Source organism: Labrus mixtus, chromosome 2 (genome assembly GCF_963584025.1).
Source record: "Labrus mixtus chromosome 2, fLabMix1.1, whole genome shotgun sequence".
Lineage (NCBI taxonomy): Eukaryota > Metazoa > Chordata > Actinopteri > Labriformes > Labridae > Labrus > Labrus mixtus.
Window position 1 is genome coordinate 9,080,912 of NC_083613.1, and position 23,475 is coordinate 9,104,386.

General features: G+C 46.4%; 1 protein-coding gene across 2 annotated transcripts in view; it reads right to left on the minus strand.

Annotated features, from left to right (window-relative positions):
• Window positions 1-4,238: 4,238 nt before the first annotated feature.
• Window positions 4,239-23,475, minus strand: part of LOC132983810 (deleted in malignant brain tumors 1 protein-like) — a 38,252-nt gene continuing 19,015 nt past the window's right edge. For both annotated transcript variants that reach the window (XM_061050307.1, XM_061050316.1), the window contains 9 exons: window positions 21,657-22,088; window positions 13,035-13,466; window positions 7,463-7,777; window positions 7,079-7,278; window positions 6,219-6,370; window positions 5,057-5,305; window positions 4,772-4,931; window positions 4,586-4,661; window positions 4,239-4,483 (listed from right to left, as the gene is read on the minus strand). In XM_061050307.1, the coding sequence (XP_060906290.1) occupies window positions 4,464-4,483; window positions 4,586-4,661; window positions 4,772-4,931; window positions 5,057-5,305; window positions 6,219-6,370; window positions 7,079-7,278; window positions 7,463-7,777; window positions 13,035-13,466; window positions 21,657-22,088 (2,036 nt within the window). In that variant the 3' untranslated portion in view covers window positions 4,239-4,463. The remainder of the gene's footprint in view (window positions 4,484-4,585; window positions 4,662-4,771; window positions 4,932-5,056; window positions 5,306-6,218; window positions 6,371-7,078; window positions 7,279-7,462; window positions 7,778-13,034; window positions 13,467-21,656; window positions 22,089-23,475) is intronic.

The following is a 23,475-nucleotide window of genomic DNA, read 5'->3' on the forward strand; positions in this document are numbered from 1 at the left end:
GGAAACGCCAGGACGCAAGACACCTGAGAGACTGACTCTGAAATATAGCTTTTTTTTTTGACACTTTACGTTTCTTTTGCAAATAATCGAAACTGGTATGAAAGAGTGCGGGCTGGCGGGGGAGATTGCACCCAAATGACTCCGTGGATTGGGCTGTGTTGGTGGTGAGTCATCTGTACGCACCCCTTAAACAGACAGGACAGTTGCACACATTCAGGTAAGGCAGAATACACCTTCACGTTTAACGCAACACGTAAGGAGAGGCACTAAGTTACGGGCTCACTGGCCTTAGAGTCAGGCTCCATGAAAGCTTTTAGCTGTGGGTTTGTGTAGCGGCGTAACAAATCTGTTACTATTTACACAGACTCCAGCTATGAGTCTGGTGTTGTTTACTTATGTGAAACATCACAAATTTCTAAAATCTGATGGTAAACCTATGAAGAAACCGTCCTGCCATGGACCAAAGCACTGGTGCTGATGTACATGAGGATGAGGAGAAGAGCGCGCTCTAACCCAAGCCCATTTGAAATCCTCCTTCCAGCACCACCACATGTCGGCGTCGAGCAGCCTACAAATGCATTACCTTCTTCCTCTCTCTGTGAAAATGACATGCTGAAATACTGTCTTAACCTGTCCTCCACCCTCTCCAATGTCAGAAAGCAGGTTGCATCTGCACTCCCACGCCCAGCCACGGGTTCCCCTACACTCGCCGCAGCCAAGTCCTACGATGTGGCCAAGGACTTCCGGAGGAAGAACTGGCGAGCTAAACGGTGTCCTGACAACCCACCCTCAAGATAGCTGAGAGAGCCACGTGGATCCACGCCAGCCACTGTAAAAAGGTCCCTGATCCCACTGACCCACCCGACACCACTCCACCGCAGGCCCAGCCTTCTGCTGGGTGAAGTGCTAGCAACCTCTCCCCTAATTGGTCATAGACAAACCAGCTGGACGAACACAATACCCAGCCAGAAGAAGCATCCATCATTGAACAACCACGCCCCTGGCATCCAGGTGCGTGTGGCCTCCACGGCACCACACTCGCCCTCTTCCTCATCACTGGAGTAGTCACCTCCTCTATTCTGTTGCTTGAAGTCCAATCCAAGAAACTAAAGCCCCCTCCAATCACCACCAACCAAAGTCTGGCTATGTCCGCAGAAACAGCATTGCTCATTTCTCACATGCCATTCTTATGATGATGTATTTTAAACTGCTTGTCCCAGGGTCATATTATCTGATGTAGAATAATGGTCATGTAAGTTTCCATTGTTTTGTTGTGATTATTTTGATGTGTATTTTCAAATGTAGTAATTTTGTACTTGCGATTAACGTAATCAAAATTAGGGAAACGGAATGAAAAATACATTATGCGGATATGCTAAAATAACATTACTGTAAAACTGTCTGTTTGCTGTAGAACACTGTTCCAATCGCAACTAGCCTACACATATCCTGCTTTTACCTGAAACATCTGGATGAATTTCTGCTTTTACATGAAACCCCTGCATGAACTTCTGCTTTTGTACGAAATCTTCATGCGAACGCCCTGTCTTGTTTTTATAAGAATACAGTAACTGTATCAACTATGTTTAGCGCAAAACTCTTAACCTTTCCTACAACAGAGTTTTTCTGTCTCCACCCTTCCCTTTTGAGAGGTGTGCCTTTTGCCCCTTTGAGATTCTGGCAGACTGTACCTTGTCACATTCTGTGTATTTGCTCCTTCTTGCAAGAATAAAAAAGCTCTCGAGGACAGTTCATTGCAATTCAGATCTTTATTCAACAACTCACAAATATTTCCACAACGTGTGTCAAAGTGGCTTCAAAATAATCATCTCACCTTAAACTATGTGTTTCTCCATAAAAATAAAATTAATGATAATTTTAGAATAGAGATTGATAAACATATACCACTAAAAGCAACACAGCAGTATATGCATGCCATGATTTTTTCCTCACTTATCATACTGTATAACTGTTTGGGGCCAGGCCAACCAAACAACAATTACAACTATCAGGTCATTATATAAACATGCACTGAAAGAAATGGATCAGAAATCAGATGGCACCATCGTCTCATTCTAAAGACACACAACATACTGACTTATTGGATGGATGGGCTTTTGATCCACTGTTGTCAGTGTTAATGGATATTTCTTTAAGACTCACTGACTGAACATGGTTTATTCATAGAGCACCAAAGCAGGTTTAATAAAAAACAAACAAAATATACTTGTGCCCTAATAAAAAGGATAAGTGCTCATTGACCCACGACACCTCTGAAAGACTTGGCAGTAAGCTCCGGCGTCCCAGAGCCACCCTCCTTAATGCTATCTCTCAGCGTCCATTATACCCAGCTGAAGAACTTCTCTGAGCTATTGCATCCTTCTGTAAAAAAGGCCAAGCAAACAAACAAACAAAAAATGAAACTATTCCTGGTGCTAACATTACACAAGAGAAAAAAAAAGAGTTGAGTCTGTAGAGAGTTTGTAGAAACAGGATAAACTATCCTCTGACTCACAGACCATAATACTATGTCAGGCCTTAGGCTAGTGCAAACTATTTCCTGTGGAACAATGTGTTTTCAAATCCACCTGCATCTCCCAATCACCAGCACCCTTTAGATAGCCTGACTCCTGCCTACCTCCCTTACATTTCTCTCCCTCATGGACAAATTCAATGGCTGCACTATTTGTACCAATACATCATGATTTCACCTGCCCCCTTCTACTTTCTACTCCTCTTATTATTATTTTTAAAGCCGTGTTATGTTGCCATGTATATAGACCCTTTGACAAACCTTACAGCCTGACACTCTTTCTGTTTCTCTGTTTCTGCAGTGTGCTGTACCTCCCCGGTGGCAGCGGTTACAGGTACTAAGATTTACTTTAAAGAAAAAGTATAATTTGTCTGTGATGGTCTGGTTTCCTTTTGTAGGTATTGAAGAGGCTTCAATGTTATTTCAGTCTGTTCAATAACCTTCTGAATGTTAACCTTCATTGTTCAGTGGTGAAAACTGTAAAAGGGTTTAAGACTGAGTTTGTTCTGACAAATTGAACAAAAATATGGTTTAATCCTTGATAAAGATACTAGGGCCCGACCGATACAGGAATTTTCAATATTTGGGAGGGGAAAAATCTGATACCGCTATATCAGCTGATATCTTCCTTAGGTCTATTTTCAATCTGCAGAGATAGATCAAAATATAGATAAAAACATTAATGTTGATCCCTCAAATGCAGATACAACCCAAATACACTTGTGGAAAAGATAGACCAGGTAGACAAGATGGTCACTGAACTGGAAAGTAACTGAGCATGGACGTGTATCACCACTTGACACTCAGGAGAGTGATCATGCTTGTTATAATCCATATAGCGCCCTCCACTGGTGAAAGAGAACTGCTCGTGAATAAATCTAGTAATATCGGCGCATATCTACAATAAAATTAGCCGATCAGTCAGGCTCTAGAAGATACTGATGTTATGCTATTAGCTGAGATCAACTTTTAAAACCCTGATAAACAAGATGGTGAATACTGAAGTGAAGTAATTCTACAGCAAGCAAGAAAAACAAAACACCTCAAATTAGTTATTTCAAAATATCTAATTTGAAAGGGAATTAAAGACAAACTCAGTTTCTTGAGAATTTTACTTGAAGTCCCCTTTGCATACAATTCTTGAGAAACTGAGTTTGTCAATAAAGGAAGTTCAGAGAAAAAAGGAACCAAGACCATTTATATCCATATAAAAGGTTAGGTGATGTCTAACCGGAGTCGCCCTTTGAGCGATGATTAAGTTGTTGCTTGCATTATTGTTGAACATGGCGACGACTGTCGATGGACGAAAAGTTGAGAGCTACTTAAAATGAACATGAACGGCTGGGCGGGAATTAACCCTGACTGCTCCAAACCCTGAACCCGACTGGGGAACGTTGGTCACTTTTTTTGTCAATAAAAGTTCCATGGGATATGTGAAAAAAAAGAATCAACATATTGTATTTTTCTAATATTTAATCTATCTACATAAAATACCTCTTCATGCACAGATGGGCAGGATTTGTAAAGTCTGACATATTCAACAATCAGGGTAATCTTTTTTTTAAGTGTTTATTTATAACACCTGCAAACTTGCATAATAGGCTACAGTTTACACCTAACTTGGAAAATCTGTCATTATTTTAATAATCTACTTTCAAACAATATTGGTTCAAGAATTGGTCCCGAAATGACCACAGCAGTGAAGAAGAGTTTGGTAACATGTTTTTTTTAATACATTTTATTATTTCTTTGTTATTGTTGATTTGTTACACAATCATTACAAAGGACAGAAGAATCAGAGCAGGCTGTGTGTGAGTGTGAAAAGTTTGATTATAAAAGGTTAAACCAGTTTTTAAAATAGTTTCATGTCTTGTGTATAAGAGAAACGTCTTCATGATATGACATTATGGGATGTTTTGGTGTAACCAGCTCACTTAGTTGACTTGTCCCCTAAAGATTAGGAAAGAGAAATAACAAAAACATGCTTGTTATTTCCACACAGTTTCTTGTGTTGGGACATCAGCCCTCAGACTAAATCATATTTTTACTTACAAGCAATTGGTCCAATGGTGACGCGGTCCATAGCAACAGAGCTGGAAACAGAGCGATATTTCCTCCTTCGACAGGACTTCATGGTGGAGAAGATACAGAAAGAGCAGATATCGTCACTGTCCATTTTTTTAAGCAGCAGTGATTATGGATGAACAACTCATTGATGAAGTGAACTGTTTGACTTACTGGGACACAGTGAAATCTCTCTCGGTCACACAGGCTTATGTTGCAGTGAAGATAAATGGCTCTATAATCGTCCTCCAGCAGGAAGAGCAGGGCAGAGAAACGAGCACGCAAAGACATGCCGCTCTCAATCACAGACACCTGTCGGGCATCGGTCGGACACCTGGCAGAGAGAACGAAAAGAGCTCACCAAGTCCATAAAGCATATTACACTACATCTCACTTTTCTCCATTTCAGTTTAACTCCACAAACAATGTTCTGAGTCTAAAGAGAAGAGGGACACTCACTTGTTCTGGATGAGAGAGTATCGCTGGTAATAGTGAGGATCGGATGAGTGAGAGGCGTAGCATTCCTCCAGAACAACAACAAATCTGAGCTCTCTTTCTGTTACAGAGACACCCACGTACAAAGGTGAACCCAGTGGCAGGTTGACCCCTCCAGCTGGGAAAGTCTCAGTGAAGGCGGCGTTACGGAAAAGAGACATGGCGGCACAGGGTTCGGCACCAGAACCAGATCCTGAAATGTCCCATGACGACCTATAAAGAAAGTAAGTTTGAATTGATTTGCAATTAAACAGCTGTATCTCGTACAATTGTAATTATTTCAGAATACCATGGATATTTCTTTGTGGTTTACGTAGTAGTAAACAGACAACAGGCAGTGAAATAGCTGACTGTCCAACAAAACCGGTGTTTGGACCTCACTCAAACCCTACAGCACTGCTTTCATTCACTGTGGTACCATCAGATTCTTGGTTAAATATTGCTATGGCAATTTCCACTTTGAATTTTATTTTTTTTATTTTTTTATTATATCACTGACTTTTAGATCAACCCAGCACAAGTGTGTTTTATTCATCAAGCCAGGATTTGTTAGTTGCTGAGGTCTTGAGCAAAATTACATTATGTAAAAGCTGATTGTCTAACGGGGCCCCCTAGTGGATTATCTATGTGCTGTATGTAACTAAAGGAACTCACTGAGGACATGTGTATCAAACATGATTCACCTGGTTATATAGTTAATATCAACATTTGATCTCAGAAGTATTATCAGGTATTAGTTAGTGAAACAGTTCACATGACATAATAATAATAATGCATTTTATTTATAAGCGCTTTTTTAAAAACTCAAAGACACTTTACAATGTTAAAACATAAAGAATAGCACAGAAGGACAGACTAACGGACATCGCAGTATTACAAACAAATCAAAGATAACAACAATAAAGATAACAACATGAAGGTAAAACTACAGAAAACAGAAAATACATCACAATCATACGTTAAAAGCTTGTTTAAAGAGGTGAGTTTTGATAAGTGATTTGAAAGTAGGAGGGTCGGTGCAGTGTTGAATGTGTGTGGGGAGTGAGTTCCAGAGGGAGGGGGCAGCTATGGAGAAGGCTCGACTAGTGCATAGTTTGTAACAATCAATAAGAGGGAGGCTACTTACGGCAGGAATGGTCTGATAGCCACATTCAGGCTGGTGTCTGTTTCCAGGGGATATGCACAGGAGAAGGGGATGCTCACAGGAAGGTTAAAGGACCCATTGATAACAGGGTAGACAGATAAACTGTTGGAGTAGATCGCATGTGTGCGGTTGGTCTGAAAAACAGGGGTTGATTGAATTAACGGAAAGTACATAGACATGTAAACTTTAGTTGAAGTGTTGTGAGCAGCTGCATTAAAAGCATTACCAAAGAGAGGGAGAAAAAACTTCCCATACAGGGGGGAGAAGCTATATTTAAAATGTTTTAAGATAATGAATAATGAGTCCCTGTGCACCTTAAATTTAGTCTCAGACCAACCAAAAGCTATAAGGTTTAACTTGGAGTACAGTAAGAGAAGAGGGACAATGGGATAAATATTTTAAAGAGGTCTAGATTTTTTCCATTAGCTGCATGTTTAAAATCAATTTGAAGGAAAATAACATGACAAAAGAAAATGTTGAAATTCATTTCCAAAGGAAAAGCTAAGAACATGGGCGGTTCTAGGCAGGGGCCAACAGGGGCCAGTGCCCCTGTAACACTGAGCTTGGTCCCCCCTGTGTCCACCCCTCAAAAAGGAAGAACCCCCTAGTATTTGACTCAACAACCGGACTCACAATCTAGTATTAAATACTGTTACTGAAACAAACATAAATCATGTTATTTAATGTTGTGGTATTTAATGATGTGTGCTATTATTTGGCATAATATATATATATATTTTTAAACGATCATCTTTGTCTATTTTTCACCTGGCCCCAGTTTGGCCCCCTCAGTAAAAGTGGTCTAGAACCGCCACTGGCTAAGAAACAAAACAAGTCTGTACCGTCAGAGTGTTTCCACAGGCACCTTCCCCAGCGTCTACTTCATACCACACCATGTTATTTTGTACTCTGGCCCAGGAGCAATTAAGAGATGCCAAGTTGCCAGAGTATGGGTTCAAACCTGAGGTGAGGTCAGCCAAATCCAGCCCCATTTGAAGTTTATCAGGGCTGCAAATTAGCTGGTAATCATGCAGTGCAGAGTCTGGAAATAAAATAATAAAATTATTATGCATATATCCTGTGAAACCAAATCACAAACTCTGTAAACTGTCGCTTCACTATGAACAAATTTTTAAAATATTTAAGAAAATCCTCTTAGTACAAATATTGTAGTTTAATATGAGTAACAAAAATTGGCTATTACTTAAACAAGAGTAAACATTTACCTTCACAGACAACACTGGCATCATCAATGTGAGTACAGTCGTGGACCCCAAGCCCTGAATGTCTGCACTCTGTTATTGATGTTTCGTTGCCGGAACAACCAACATCATCCAACCAGATGGGTCCACTGCCTGGACTAAAAGCTGCATTTAGTAATGCTGAACGAGGAGGGCCACAGTCCAGCTGTCTACACACCACGTTAGCATCCCTGAGGTCCCAGTCATCGTCACACACTGTCCCCCACCGACCATCATGGTAGACCTCCACTCTGCCAGAGCAGCGGTTATTAGAGTTGACCAGCCTGACTGGTGCAGCAGCTGACGGAAAACATGAGGCATTACGTTGATGACGTGAGACACAAGACAGAGTGACTTCAAAAGACAAGATGTTTAAATATAATAAAAAACAGTAACAACTTATGTGTTTTAGTACTGTAAAGATCATGTTTTATATTTATCCAACCCATTACTGAGGACTAAAATCCTCCTTGACCCCTCAAAGACAAGTGATATAATAAAAAAAACATACTATAGATATAAATTTTTAAATAACAAATACTATTTAAGGATGAGTAGCTAGATCTCTGCTGAATATTATACCATAGAAAGCTTTTGACTAGAGCCTGACCGATTAATTGGCTAATATTAGCATATCCAGTGACTATCTGTAACAGCTGACTTTATCCCATATGTGCCGATATTACTAGATTTATTCACCAGTCAAAAAGCATTTCATTTGAGTTTCATTGTATTACACTAGAAGTTCTGTTTCGCCAGCAGAGGGCGCTATATAGATTACAACAAGCATTATCACTCTCCAGATTGTCAAGCACTGATGCAAGTACATGCACAGTTACTTTTGAGTGGAGTGACCATCTTGTCCTCCTTATAATATATATATTTTAAGTGTTTGATAACTTCATTTGAGGGATCAACAAAATACATTTGTATTAGTTTTTAATTTGGACGAGCTAGTGGTGCTAACCCGGCATCAGAGGGAATATCGGGAATGTAGCTTAATGCTATTCACGGAGACCTGGCTAATGGAGCTAACACCGGACTCAAATGCTAAGCTGGATGGTTTTCAGCTGATGCGGGCTGACAGGACAAAGGAGAGCGGTAAGAGGAAGGGAGGAGGGCTGGCGGTGTTTGTGAACGATAGATGGTGTAATCCGGGGCACATCACTATCAAAGAACAACTCTGCAGTAAGGACATTGATCTGCTAGCTGTTAGCATGAGACCTTACTATCTGCCTCAGGAATTCTCGCATGTTATCGCGATAGCTGCGTATGTTCCCCCCTCTGCTAATGCAAGCTCGGCGTGTGATGTCCTGCACTCTTAAACAAACAGGCTGCAGACACAGCACCCACAGGCCCTCTTCCTTATTACTGGGGACTTTAATCATGCCTGTCCTTCCTCTACCCTGCCCACCTTCACACAATATGTCACCTGCCACACCAGAGACAATAAAATACTGGACCTTTTCTATGCCAACACCAAGAAGACATCCACCTCATCTCCTCTCCCTCCCCTTGGAAGATCAGATCACAACCTGGTGTACCTCCTGCCTGTGTACAAACCTCTGGTACACAGACAACCAGCTGTCACCCGCACTGTTAAAAGATGGTCCGATGAGACGGAAGAGGGACAAGCTGGAACACACAGGAGTCGACCTGCACCTCACATCCTGGCTCCTGGACTATCTGACCAACCGGCCACAGTTTGTGAGGACACGGGACTGTGTGTCTGACCGGGTCATCTGCAGAACAGGGGCCCGTCTTGGCTCCCTTCCTTTTCACCCTGTACACTGCAGACTTCTCCCATAAGACACCTAACTGTCACCTGCAGAAGTTCTCTGATGACTCTGCCATTGTCGGCCTAATCACTGATGGGGACGAGGTGTTACGGTGCAGTGTGAAACAAGGGAGGTGGACCCAAGTGCGGAAACAAAAAACTATTTCTTTAAAATAAAGATCAAAATTCCAAAACACGAAAAAACAAGGAGCCACGAGGAAGCACAAGAGACACTAGCAAACTGACGACTAAACTGACATACCACATACAATGAACTGACACAGGAGGGAAGAAACACAGAGACTAAATAGACACAGGAGTAATCAAACACAGGTGAGACTAACAAGACACAGATGACAATCACACAGGCAGGAATACAAGAAACACTGAGGACAACTACAAACTAAATCATGAAACACTAAAAACACACAGAACTCAAGAATGAACAAAACACACTAGAACATGAAGAAACACTAAACACTGAAAAACAAAACAAAAAAAAGACCAAATCATGACATAACCCCCTCCTTAAGGGACAGATCCCAGATGTCCCTAAAACCACTTAGGGAAAACAAAGCAGGGTGGGTGGAGGGGGTCTGGAGGAGGGACTCCGGACTTCCAGGCAGACAGCGCTCTGCTGGAACAGGAACAGGGAGCAAACAACGCCCCGCTGGAACTGGTGTCAGACGGCGCTTTGCGGGAACAGGAACAGGAGGCAGACGGCGCTCTGCTGGAACAGGAACAGGAGGCAGACGGCGCTCTGCCGTAACTGGTGGCAGACAGCGCTCTGCTGGAACAGGAACAGGAGGCAGACGGCGCTCTGCGGGAACAGGATCAGGAGGCAGACGGCGCTCTGCTGTAACTGGTGGCAGACAGCGCTCTGCTGGAACAGGAACAGGAGGCAGACAGCGCTCTGCTGGAACAGGAATAGGGAGCAGACGGCGCTCTGCCGTAACTGGTGGCAGACAGCGCTCTGCTGGAACAGGAACAGGAGGCAGACGGCGCTCTGCGGTAACCGGTGGCAGACAGCGCTCTGCTGGAACAGGAACAGGAGGCAGACGGCGCTCTGCGGTAACCGGTGGCAGACAGCGCTCTGCTGGAACAGGAATAGGGAGCAGACGGCGCTCTGCCGTAACTGGTGGCAGACAGCGCTCTGCTGGAACAGGAACAGGAGGCAGGCGGCGCTCTGCGGGAACAGGAACAGGAGGCAGACGGCGCCCTGCTGTAACTGGTGGCAGACAGCGCTCTGCTGGAACAGGAACAGGAGGCAGACGGCGCTCTGCGGTAACCGGTGGCAGACAGCGCTCTGCTGGAACAGGAATAGGGAGCAGACGGCGCTCTGCCGTAACTGGTGGCAGACAGCGCTCTGCTGGAACAGGAACAGGAGGCAGGCGGCGCTCTGCGGGAACAGGAACAGGAGGCAGACGGCGCCCTGCTGTAACTGGTGGCAGACAGCGCTCTGCTGGAACAGGAACAGGAGGCAGGCGGCGCTCTGCGGGAACAGGAACAGGAGGCAGACGGCGCCCTGCTGTAACTGGTGGCAGACAGCGCTCTGCTGGAACAGGAACAGGAGGCAGACGGCGCTCTGCGGTAACAGGAACAGGAGGCAGACGGCGCTCTGCTGTAACTGGTGGCAGACAGCGCTCTGCTGGAACAGGAGGCAGATGGCGCTCTGCGGTAACAGGAACAGGAGGCAGACGGCGCTCTGCTGTAACTGGTGGCAGACAGCGCTCTGCTGGAACAGGAGGCAGACGGCGCTCTGCGGTAACAGGAACAGGAGGCAGACGGCGCTCTGCTGGAACAGGAACAGGGAGCAGACAGCACCCTGCCGTAACTGGTGGCAGACAGCGCTCTGCTGGAACACAGGAAGGCCGTGGCTCCGAGGCACAGGGAGGCTGAGGCTTGAGCTGGGGCCTGGTTTGAGGCCTGGGCTAAGGTTCGGGTGGAGGCAGAGACTCTGGGGTGCTGGGCAGCGGAGGAAGGAGAGGATGACGGGCCCCGTGGTTTCCAGTCCTTCTTCTTTGGCCTCACGGGTTCCAGGAAAAATAGCCAGCCGAGTTCCAGTCCAAGGAGACTGCTCGGCCTTAGCAGTCCTTTGGGACAAACGAAAAAGGTACTGAAAAATATCCACCTTTGAAAAAGGATCCATTCTGTCCAAGGTTTCCGCTGGGTCCATAATTGGTCAGTTCATTCTGTTACGGTGCGGTGTGAAACAAGGCAGGTGGACCCAAGTGCGGAAACAAAAAACTATTTATTTAAAATAAAGATCAACATTCCAAAACACGAAAATACAAGGAGCCACGAGGAAGCACAAGAGACACTAGCAAACTGACGACTAAACTGACATACGACATACCACAAACAATGAACTGACACAGGAGGGAAGAAACACAGAGACTAAATAGACACAGGGGTAATCAAACACAGGTGGGACTAATAAGACACAGGTGAGGACAATCACATTGGGAAACACACAGGCAGGAATACAAGAAACACTGAGGACAACTACAAACTAAATCATGAAACACTAAAAACACACAGAACTCAAGAATGAACAAAACACACTAGAACATGAAGAAACACTAAACACTGAAAAACAAAACAAAAAAAAGACCAAATCATGACACGAGGGGGAGTACAGAGAACTCAATCTGGACTTTGTGGACTGGTGCCAGCAGAACTGCCTCCAGATAAACGTGGGTAAAACCAAAGAGCTGGTGGTGGACTTCCGCAGGCTCAGACCCACTTCTCCCACACCGGTGAACATCCAGGGAAAGGACATTGACATAGTGGACTCTTATAAGTATCTGGGTGTTCACCTGAACAATAAGCTGGACTGGACTGATAACACACAAGCTCTCTACAAGAAAGGCCAGAGCAGACTTCATCTGCTGAGGAGACTCAGGTCCATCGGTGTGCAGGGAGCACTCCTGAGGACTTTTTATGACTCTGTGGTGGCATCAGCCATCCTGTACGGAGTGGTCTGCTGGAGCAGCAGCACTACGGCTGCAGACAGGAACAGACTGAACAAACTGGTGAAGAAGGCCAGCTCTGTCCTGGGCTGCCCCCTGGACCCTGTTGAGGTGGTGGGAGACAGAAGGATGATGGCAAAGCTATCATCGCTGATGGAGAACGTTTCCCACCCCCTGCATGGAACTGTAACAGCTCTGGGCAGCTCCTTCAGTGGCAGGCTTCGCCACCCGCGGTGTCAGAAGGAGAGATACCGCAGGTCCTTCCTTCCTGCTGCAGTCAGACTGTTTAACCAAGCCTGCTCCCAGTAGATCACAAAACACACCCACACACAACTGGACAATTCACTCTGACTTTGTGCAATAATAATGTTATATTAATGTTATATTATGTTTATCAAACCACTTTGTGCAATAAGATGTTACACTTTATGTGCACTGTGTGCATGTCTGTGTTACACGGAATATTACGGACTACACTGTTGTCAATAGCTGATCTATTTTTTAAATCTATTTTTTAGTATCTATTTTTTGTACATTCTTAATTTTTATTTTTTATTTTATTGTACTGTGTGCCTTTTTGTCTGCAATCTTTGCTCTTTGCTGCTGTAACACTGTAAATTTCCCCATTGTGGGATAAATAAAGGACTATCTTTTCTTATCTTAATTCTCTAAAGATCGAACATAGATCTAAGAAAGATATCAGCCTATTTCTGTATTGGATTTTCTTTTCTCCTCAATATCGGTATTGGATCCAAAAATCTCATATCAGCCGGCCCTAATTTTGACAGATCATAACAATTATATTTACCTTCACAGACGACACCAGCATCTTGATTGCGTCCACAGTTGTGTGATCCAAACCCTCTGTGCCTGCACTCTCCAAGCTTTGATTCGTTGCCTGTGCAAGAGACATCATCCATCCAGATGGGTCCACTGCCCTGTCCAAAATAGGCAACTGATGGTGCTGACAGAGCCCTGCCACAGCCCATCTGTCTGCACACCACCTGAGCATCAGCCAGGCCCCATTGATCATCACACACCGTCCCCCACTGTCCACGGTGGAAGATCTCTACTCTGCCAGAGCAGGACTGGTTCCCTCTGTTAACCAGACGGACCTCACCCTCACCTGCTGAGCTGTTGTCGGGTGTTGTGGTGGAGGGGATGTCAGCTGTCACTTGAGTGGTGGTGATGGTCCCAGGTGTTGTAACAGGTGTGGTGGGTACAACTGTGCTGATAGATCCTGGATGACCTAAAAGAAGAGTCTCTATCAAATCCTTACACAACTACAGTCTACATTGTTATCAATATTTATGTGCAAATGATCTCTTTATTTGATCACGTGAGACACAAGAAAGAGTGACTTCAAAAGACAAGATGTTTAATAAAAAACAGCAACAACGTATGTGTTTTAGTACTGTAAAGATCATGTTTTATATTTATCCAACCCATTACTGGCAACTAAAATCATCCTTGACCCCTCAAAGACAAGTGATATATTTAAAAAAACACATACTATAGATATACATTTTAAAATAACAAATACTATTTAAGGATGAGTAGCTAGATCTCTGCTGAATATTATACCATAGTGTTGCAATCTCAGCCCCCTGGCGACTTATTGGAAAATGCGTATGTGTGACGTAATGGGACAGGTGTGTTCTGGGTAGTAAAAAACCAAAGTGTAGCGATGGTAATCAGTCTGAGTCTACGGTGTGAACGTGATGGTAGCGCAGTCCATTCTCCAGCCGAACGCTAGCAAGCAAAGTGCCTTTTATGCCTGTGAATGTGTACCACTGTGAAGTAATAAAGCCCGAGTTCATTGCTGCAACCACCGCCTCGCTGGTCAGTTCTTCGGCGCTGTTAACCCGGACCACTAGATGCAAGTTACCTGCTACGAGCCAAGTTATTAGCATGAGACCAGCTCGCTCCCAACTACGGTTTGGAGCGTGGAAGCTGTGAAGGTAACACTGGGGGCTCGTCCGGGATCAACAAGCAAGAAGAAAAGTGAGAGAAAAAGAAAAGTTACGTTGGACGGTCGGAAGCAGAATGACGGCGCTCGGAGCCAGAGCTAAAGCTACTGCTAATGCTAGCGTTTGGACTAAAAGGCCTGTCGAGATGGAAACCCCAAATGTAAGCAAAAATCCGTTTTTAATGGATATAAGAGACACTAACATGGACCCGGTCAACCACATGAACGGCCGATATGCCGACAGCACTAACCCCTTCGCGGCTAGCATGGAGCTAACGTTAGGCGCGGACGAAGCGGCAGTTCATGGCCAGACGCCGTCGTTCAACCTAGCTCTCCCCCCCACGCCACCGCCATCACGGTTGACTAACCCGTTCCTAACGCCCATGGAACAACAATATAAAGCTGACGGTGAGTCCCCGTATTTCCATCAGCAAATATGTGACTGTTCAAAAAGTATGGCAGCCAGCCCAGTTGCAGCTTTACCTTACGGGTTAGAAAATAGCCCTGTTCAGCCGTTTGCCCTACATGCCGCTAACCAGCTAGCTAACCCATTCACCCCCGCAAACTGCACGGCACAAAACCCTTTTGCCCCGGCCCACGCCTTGTCCCCCCAGTTCACGTCGACACCATTTCCACCCCACATGCCACAGCCCGTGGAACGTTGTGGAGTTAGAAGCTGTGATGATAACTATGCCCCACACCGTGACCCCTACCAATACGGCCAGTCAGCTGTGAGAAGGGCCAAGTCGGCGCCACGTGTCGGGTCATCACACACAGCACCAGATGTTGAAATAATGGACACTAGTGACGATGAACATTACGGATATAAAGAGAGAATTCCGATATTAAAGCCAGGCCATTTTGACGGGATGGGCTCCTGGAAAGACTTTATTCACCGGTTTGAAAGCTGTGCAAAGGCAAACCATTGGTCAGAGGCGACAATGGCGGTTCAACTGAGATTCAGCCTGACTGGCGCGGCCGGAGCTATCGTCCATAAAAACCCCAGATCTGACCGTTGGAGCTACCACCGGATTGTGGCTGAAATAGAGACCGCCTACGGGCCGCGCTCTGAGCATGCAGCAGCCATCGGCATTGAACTGAGACAGAGGGTTAGGGGGCAGAACGAAGCCCTGCACCTCTTAAGGGATGATATCTACGAGAAAGTTTCCATGGTGTATGCTGACCGTACAGAGCTGGAGCAGGACGCCATCAGTGTTGAGGTCTTCACCAACGCCCTGGCCGACGCAGAGGTGGTGCAAAAACTACTGGAGCAACAGCCGCGCACCCTGGCGAAAGCATATGACATCGCACACAGCTACGAGACCACGAGGAGGGCCGCCAGAACAGTCACACAATTCATGCAGCCTGGCCAACGCAGTCTCGTCAATCAGAGAGCCAGGGCCGCCACGGTACGTGAGAATAACAGCATGCCAGCTTGTGTGGAGCCAGTGGGAGTAGCTGTTTGGTCTATCGACTCGCCAGAGAGGGCTCCAAGATATAATCAGCCGTGGCGCCAGAAGAAAGACACAAATGTCAAAATGCCTATGGGGGATATTCAATGCCACAACTGCTCCGGTCTAGGTCATATGCAGAGAAACTGCCCTTCACCCCGTCGACCCAGGCAGCAAGCTCGGACAGTCAATAAGTACACAGCACCCGACACAGGTATAGTGGTCACCTGTACGGCAAGTCAGGAAGATGATATGTGTGTTAAAATATTGATATTTGGACTGGAAATGTGTGCCCTACTCGACTCTGGTGCTCGGAGGAATGTGCTGCCCCTCCATCTTTTCAACTCCATTCCCACAGAGTTCAAACCCCCAATGGAGCCATCTGTCGCACAGGTCCTACAGGGCATCGGCCCCGGTGGTCTGGCAGTGCTAGGGGAGGTTAACCTACCAGTACAAGTAGGGAGCAGAGCTACCAGTGTTAACTTTATTATGGCCGACACAGCAGAGAGCACAGAGGTTATCCTGGGGCACCCTTTCCTACATCAGACAAGCGCCCATCTGGACTATGGACGCCGTGAGATAACACTCTTCGGAGAAAAGGTACCTCGCTTTAACCCAAGCCATCAGCCCCAAGTGCACATTGTCAGGGTGGCCCGCACAACAGTGTTGGAGTCGGGGTGTGAGTATGTAGTCCCTGGCACCGCCCACCTCCGCCGTGCTGCTGACGGAGACCTGATGCTGACCCCAACCAAAGGTTTCATCGAAAGGCACCACGTTCTAGTGGCTCACATCATCGTACAGGCGCAGCGGTCCACGAACGTCCCCATCAGAGTCTTCAACCCTGGTGCCTTACCTGTCACGTTGAAGAGAGGCGCTGTCGCAGGGATCCTGCAGCCAGCCACGGTGTTGGGGAAGGTGGAGCCCCAACCACCCTTGGCCCAACCGGCCCCTGAATCTATTAACTCTGTCTCTGCTTCTTTACCCAGCCACCTGCAGGTCCTGTATAATGAGAGCTGTGCTAGTCTGCCCCAGGGTGACCACGAGAAGTTGGCCCATCTGCTACGGTCATACAGTGACGTCTTCTCCACCGGGCCCACTGACCTTGGTCGTACTGGCCTCGTGCAGCATGACATCCTCACCACCCCTGGTCCGCCTGTGAAACAGCAACCGCGCAGGATGGCTAGAGACAAACAAACTGCAGCAGACCAGCAGGTGCAGCAGAGCCTGGACACTGGTGTGGCCCAACCCAGCAACAGCAGCTGGGCTGCACCAATCGTTATGGTGAGGAAGAAGGACCAAACGTCACGGCTATGTGTTGACTACAGACCCTTAAATGAGAGAACCATAAAGGATGCTTATCCACTGCCCCGCATCCAGGACACCTTAGACACACTGTCTGCCGCCAGGTACTTCAGCACGCTGGACTTAACATCAGGATACTGGCAGGTGGAGATGACGCCGAGAGCCCGAAAAGCCGCTGCTTTCTGCACCCGTAAGGGCCTGTTTGAATGGAATGTGATGCCTTTCGGACTATGCAAAGCGCCGGCCACATTCCAGAGGCTCATGGACCGTGTCCTGGCCGGGCTACAGTGGGAGACCTGTTTGGTGTACCTCGATGACATCATTGTCCTGGGGCGAGACGGCACTGAAATGGTGGAGCGGCTCAGTCAAGTGTTTAACAGACTACGCGCAGCCAACCTGAAACTTAAACCTTCAAAGTGTTGCCTGTTCCGAGAGCAAGTGGCTTACCTGGGGCACATCGTCTCCGCCAAAGGTGTCGCCACTGACCCCCAAAAGATCCAAAAAGTGACTGAGTGGCCCGCACCCCAAAACGTCTCTGAAGTGCGTCAGTTTGTCGGCCTGGCTTCGTATTACCGACGCTTCGTCAAAGATTTCGCCACAGTTGCCAAGCCTCTCCACGAACTCACCAAAAAGTATGCACGTTTTAACTGGACGGATGAATGCCAGGAGGCGTTCGAGCAGCTGAAAAGCCGGCTGACATCAGCACCCGTGCTGGGCTATCCCCTCGACAGTGGCGAGTTGCTCCTCGACACAGACGCCAGTGACTGGGGAATCGGAGCAGTCCTCTCCCAAGTGCAAGACGGTGAGGAGAGAGTGCTTGCCTATGGGAGCAGGAGATTGTCAGCCACCGAGCAAAACTACTGCACCACCAGACGAGAACTTCTGGCAGCTGTCGAGTTCACCTCTCATTTCCGGCAGTACCTGCTAGGGAGATCATTCATCATACGGACTGACCACAGCAGCCTGCGCTGGTTGACTCAGATGAGGGAGCCTCAGGGCCAGCTCGCTCGCTGGCTCGAAAAACTGGCGGAGTACGATTTCCAGGTGATCCATCGTCCAGGGAGACACCACCAGAATGCTGACGCGCTCTCCAGAAGACCCTGCCAGACGTCGTGCCCCTGCACAATGCCAGAGCCTAGCCTCAGTAACCAGCTTCAGCACAAAGGGATTCAGTGCAACATGGCCGAGAGTCCAGCTGCAGAGGATGCCGGGGAAACTCCTGCAGAGCAACCTCCAGTGGGGGTAGTGGTGCCCGAAGGTAGCTATGGAGGCAGCCCCGCAGTCGAGCCTAAGTATCTTCCAGTGAGGGTAGTAGACGCTTTCAGTGACAATCAAGCTGGCTCTCTGTTCCGTCCAGTTATCTACAGGGTGAGTGAACCAGCCCAAACCAACCTGTTCGGTGGCTGGACCCAAGAGCAGTTAATCAGTGCCCAAGAAGCTGACCCAGATATAGCACCAGTGAGGAAGTGGATGGACGAGGGAAGTGGCAGGCCACCCTGGGCTGACATAGCACCCTACAGCCCTGCCACCAAAGCCTACTGGTCGCAGTGGAAAAGGCTCTACCAGAGAGACGGAGTTTTGCTGAGGAAATTTTACTGCACAGATGGAAAGGTGTTCTATCCACAGATTCTGCTGCCTCAAGAGTACCGCACCTCAGTGACAGAACAATTGCACGATGGCCCAGTCGGTGGCCACTTTGGAGGAGAAAGGACCCTCGCACGTCTCAAGGCCAGGTACTACTGGTACAATATGAGAGATGACGTCACTCTGTGGTGCCGCACCTGCACCAGCTGTGCTGAAAAAGCCCGCCCCAAGAAAACACCTCAAGCCACCATGGGCACCGTGCGAGTTGGCGCCCCCTTTGAACGGATCGCAGTCGATTTAATGGGACCACTAAATGAAACCGAAAGGCACAACCGCTACATAATAGTGGTACAGGACTACTTTAGCAAATGGGTGGAAGCCTATCCTGTTCCCAATGAGCAAGCAACAACAGTGGCTGAAAAGATTGTTTCAGAGTGGGTGTGTAGGTACGGAGCTCCACAGTGCCTACACAGCGACCAGGGTACCAATTTCGAGTCAGCTGTGTTCCAGGGAATGTGTGAGTTGCTGGGAATCGACAAGACGCGGACCACGCCGTTTCGCCCCCAGTCAGACGGCCAAGTAGAACGCTTCAATGCCACCCTGCAGAAAATCATAGCCACCACTGCAGAACGATGTCACTGGGACTGGGACATTATGACCCCATATGCGGTCATGGCTTACCGGGCAACCAAACACAGCGCCACGGGCCTGACGCCTAACATGATGCTGTTCGGACGGGAAATTACAGAGCCAGTGGATCTTGTTGCCGGGTTGCCACCTGACTCAGACAACACTACTACCCCTCCATCCTATGTGGTACAGCTTAGGGAACGACTCGAGCTATCTCACCAGTTGGCCCGGGAGGCGCTGGGAAAATCTATCGAGCGTGCCAAACGACAATATGACAAAAATGTTTGCAGAGTCCAATACCAAGTCGGTGATGCTGTATGGTTCCTGGTCAAAGGCACCAAGAGAGTAAAAAATAAAGTACGAAAGTTCCTGCCTTCCTACGAGGGTCCGTACTTCGTCGTGGGTGTACTGGACGACTTGGTCTACCGGATTAAAAGGGGTCCGAGGATGAAGATGAAAGTCGTTCATCATGACAAGCTCAAAGCTTACCATTCCAGGACAACACTTGACAACGGCTGGGTCTTTAAAGAGGCTGAAATGTGGGCACCGGTGGAGGCGCCACCCCCGTCGTCAGACCCCAGTGCTTCAGAAATCGACATCAGCCCCCTCAACGTTTGGGGCACATCACCAGAGACGGAGGACCCTGCTGTGGAGGCCCTCCCAGGTCTCTTCTCTCCACCACCATCATCGGCAGCTTCACCGAGCTGCAGCCAGCTCCCTTGCCAGCCTGCTGAGCCTTCACTGGACGAAGCTGGAACCCAGCATGAGGCTGGGGGACAAGCTGCTCGTCCTCTTTTGAGCTCCACCCCTCGGCGTCGACCCCGGAGGGTCCGCAGAGCTCCTGACATGTTTGGTGACTGGATTGGTCACTGAGCATATTTGCCTGAGGATGGGTGTAGGCGGATCGCTGCCCTCCTCAGAGGAAAAGAGTTCCAGTAAAAAGAAATTAAGGACAACAACATAAGAGTTTCAGTGTTGTAAAAACAAAAGAGTTCCAGTATTGTCAAAAACAATAGAGTTCCAGTATTGTATCATTACGAATGTAACTTGACTGTGTTGAGGTTAAAATGTGAAGTTTTATACTGTATGGGCGCAATATAATTGTTTACTATCAACAGTTGGAAATTTGAATACTAATGGGCTGCATAGTTTTGTTATAGCATCCTGGGTATGTTTACTGCTAAGAACTTTATTAAGCGTGGGTGTGAAACGCATAATGTAAAAGATAAAAATTTATTTGTTTAACAGAATATATTGCCCTATTTTTGCACTTAAAATCCTGTACCTTGGAGTGCTTTTACACTAACGTTGTGTTGAGTGGTTAAAGTAAAAGTCACATTTTTCTCATTGAATGTATAAGTGTCATGTTTGGGACATTTGCTTACACGTACAAAAGAAGGAATATGCAATATGCTTTAATTGATGTTTTATGGGCATTGCCTTTTCACCTTGATTTTCCACTGGAGGAGGATCCCTTCAAGGACTGTGGGAAACACGGGTTATGGTTGGGGATGTTTGCATAATAACTGTCTAATTAATATTTTCCTGTGTACAGTGTAATGATGCTGGAGATATGTTAAAGGTTTAATCATCCTCCAGAGTGGGGGTAGTGTTGCAATCTCAGCCCCCTGGCGACTTATTGGAAAATGCGTATGTGTGACGTAATGGGACAGGTGTGTTCTGGGTAGTAAAAAACCAAAGTGTAGCGATGGTAATCAGTCTGAGTCTACGGTGTGAACGTGATGGTAGCGCAGTCCATTCTCCAGCCGAACGCTAGCAAGCAAAGTGCCTTTTATGCCTGTGAATGTGTACCACTGTGAAGTAATAAAGCCCGAGTTCATTGCTGCAACCACCGCCTCGCTGGTCAGTTCTTCGGCGCTGTTAACCCGGACCACTAGATGCAAGTTACCTGCTACGAGCCAAGTTATTAGCATGAGACCAGCTCGCTCCCAACTACGGTTTGGAGCGTGGAAGCTGTGAAGGTAACAATAGAAAGCTTTTGACTAGAGCCTGACCGATTAATTGGCTAATATTAGCATATCCAGTTACTATCGGTAACGGCTAACTTTATCCCATATTTGCCGATATTACTAGATTTATTCACCAGTCAAAAAGCATTTCATTTGAGTTTCATTGTATTACACTAGAAGTTCTGTTTCGCCAGCAGAGGGCGCTATAAAGATTACAACAAGCGTTATCACTCTCCAGATTGTCAAGCACTGATGCAAGTACATGCACAGTTACTTTTGAGTGGAGTGACCATCTTGTCCTCCTTATAATATATATATTTTAAGTGTTTGATAACTTCATTTGAGGGATCAACAAAATAGACTTGTATTAGTTTTTTGATCTCTGCAGATCAAAAACATAGTTCTAAGAACGATATCAGCCTATTTCTTTATCGGATTTTCTTTTCTCCTCAATATCGGTATCGGATCCAAAAATCTCATATCAGCCTGCTCTACTTTTGACAGATCATAAGAGTTATATTTACCTTCACAGACGACACCAGCATCTTGATTGCGTCCACAGTTGTGTGATCCAAACCCTCTGTGCCTGCACTCTCCAAGCTTTGATTCGCTGCCTGTGCAAGAGACATCATCCATCCAGATGGGTCCACTGCCTTGTCCAAAATAGGCAACTGATGGTGCTGACAGAGCCCTGCCACAGCCCATCTGTCTGCACACCACCTGAGCATCAGCCAGGCCCCATTGATCATCACACACCGTCCCCCACTGTCCACGGTGGAAGATCTCTACTCTGCCAGAGCAGGACTGGTTCACTTTGTTAACCAGACGGACCTCACCCTCAACTGCTGAGCTGTTGTCGGGTGTTGTGGTGGAGGGGATGTCAGCTGTCACTTGAGTGGTGGTGATGGTCACAGGTGTTGTAACAGGTGTGGTGGGTACAACTGTGCTGATAGATTCTGGAGGACCTAAAAGAAGAGTCTCTATCAAGTCCTTACACAACTACAGTCTACATTGTTATCAATATTTATGAGCAAATGATCTCTTTATTTGATCACGTGAGACACAAGAAAGAGTGACTTCAAAAGACAAGATGTTTAATAAAAAACAGCAACAACTTATGTGTTTTAGTACTGTAAAGATCATGTTTTATATTTATCCAACCCATTACTGGCAACTAAAATCATCCTTGACCCCTCAAAGACAAGTGATATATTTTTTTAAAAAACACATACTATCGATATACATTTTTAAATAACAAATACTATTTAAGGACGAGTAGCTAGATCTCTGCTGAATATTATACCATAGAAAGCTTTTGACTAGAGCCTGACCGATTAATTGGCTAATATTAGCATATCCAGTGACTATCGTAACGGTTAACTTTATCCCATATTTGCCGATATTACTAGATTTATTCACCAGTCAAAAAGCATTTCATTTGAGTTTCATTGTATTACACTAGAAGTTCTGTTTCGCCAGCAGAGGGTGCTATATAGATTACAACAAGCATAATCACTCTCCAGATTGTCAAGCACTGATGCAAGTACATGCACAGTTACTTTTGAGTGGAGTGACCATCTTGTCCTCCTTATAATATATATATTTTAAGTGTTTGATAACTTCATTTGAGGGATCAACAAAATACATTTGTATTAGTTTTTAATTTGGACGAGCTAGTGGTGCTAACCCGGCATCAGAGGGAATATCGGGAATGTAGCTTAATGCTATTCACGGAGACCTGGCTAACGGAGCTAACACCGGACTCAAATGCTAAGCTGGATGGTTTTCAGCTGATGCGGGCTGACAGGACAAAGGAGAGCGGTAAGAGGAAGGGAGGAGGGCTGGCGGTGTTTGTGAACGATAGATGGTGTAATCTGGGGCACATCACTATCAAAGAACAACTCTGCAGTAAGGACATTGATCTGCTAGCTGTTAGCATGAGACCTTACTATCTGCCTCAGGAATTCTCGCATGTTATCGCGATAGCTGCGTATGTTCCCCCCTCTGCTAATGCAAGCTCGGCGTGTGATGTCCTGCACTCTTAAACAAACAGGCTGCAGACACAGCACCCACAGGCCCTCTTCCTTATTACTGGGGACTTTAATCATGCCTCTCCTTCCTCTACCCTGCCCACCTTCACACAATATGTCACCTACCACACCAGAGACAATAAAATACTGGACCTTTTCTATGCCAACACCAAGGAGACATACACCTCATCTCCTCTCCCTCCCCTTGGAAGATCAGATCACAACCTGGTGTACCTCCTGCCTGTGTACAAACCTCTGGTACACAGACAACCAGCTGTCACCCGCACTGTTAAAAGATGGTCCGATGAGACGG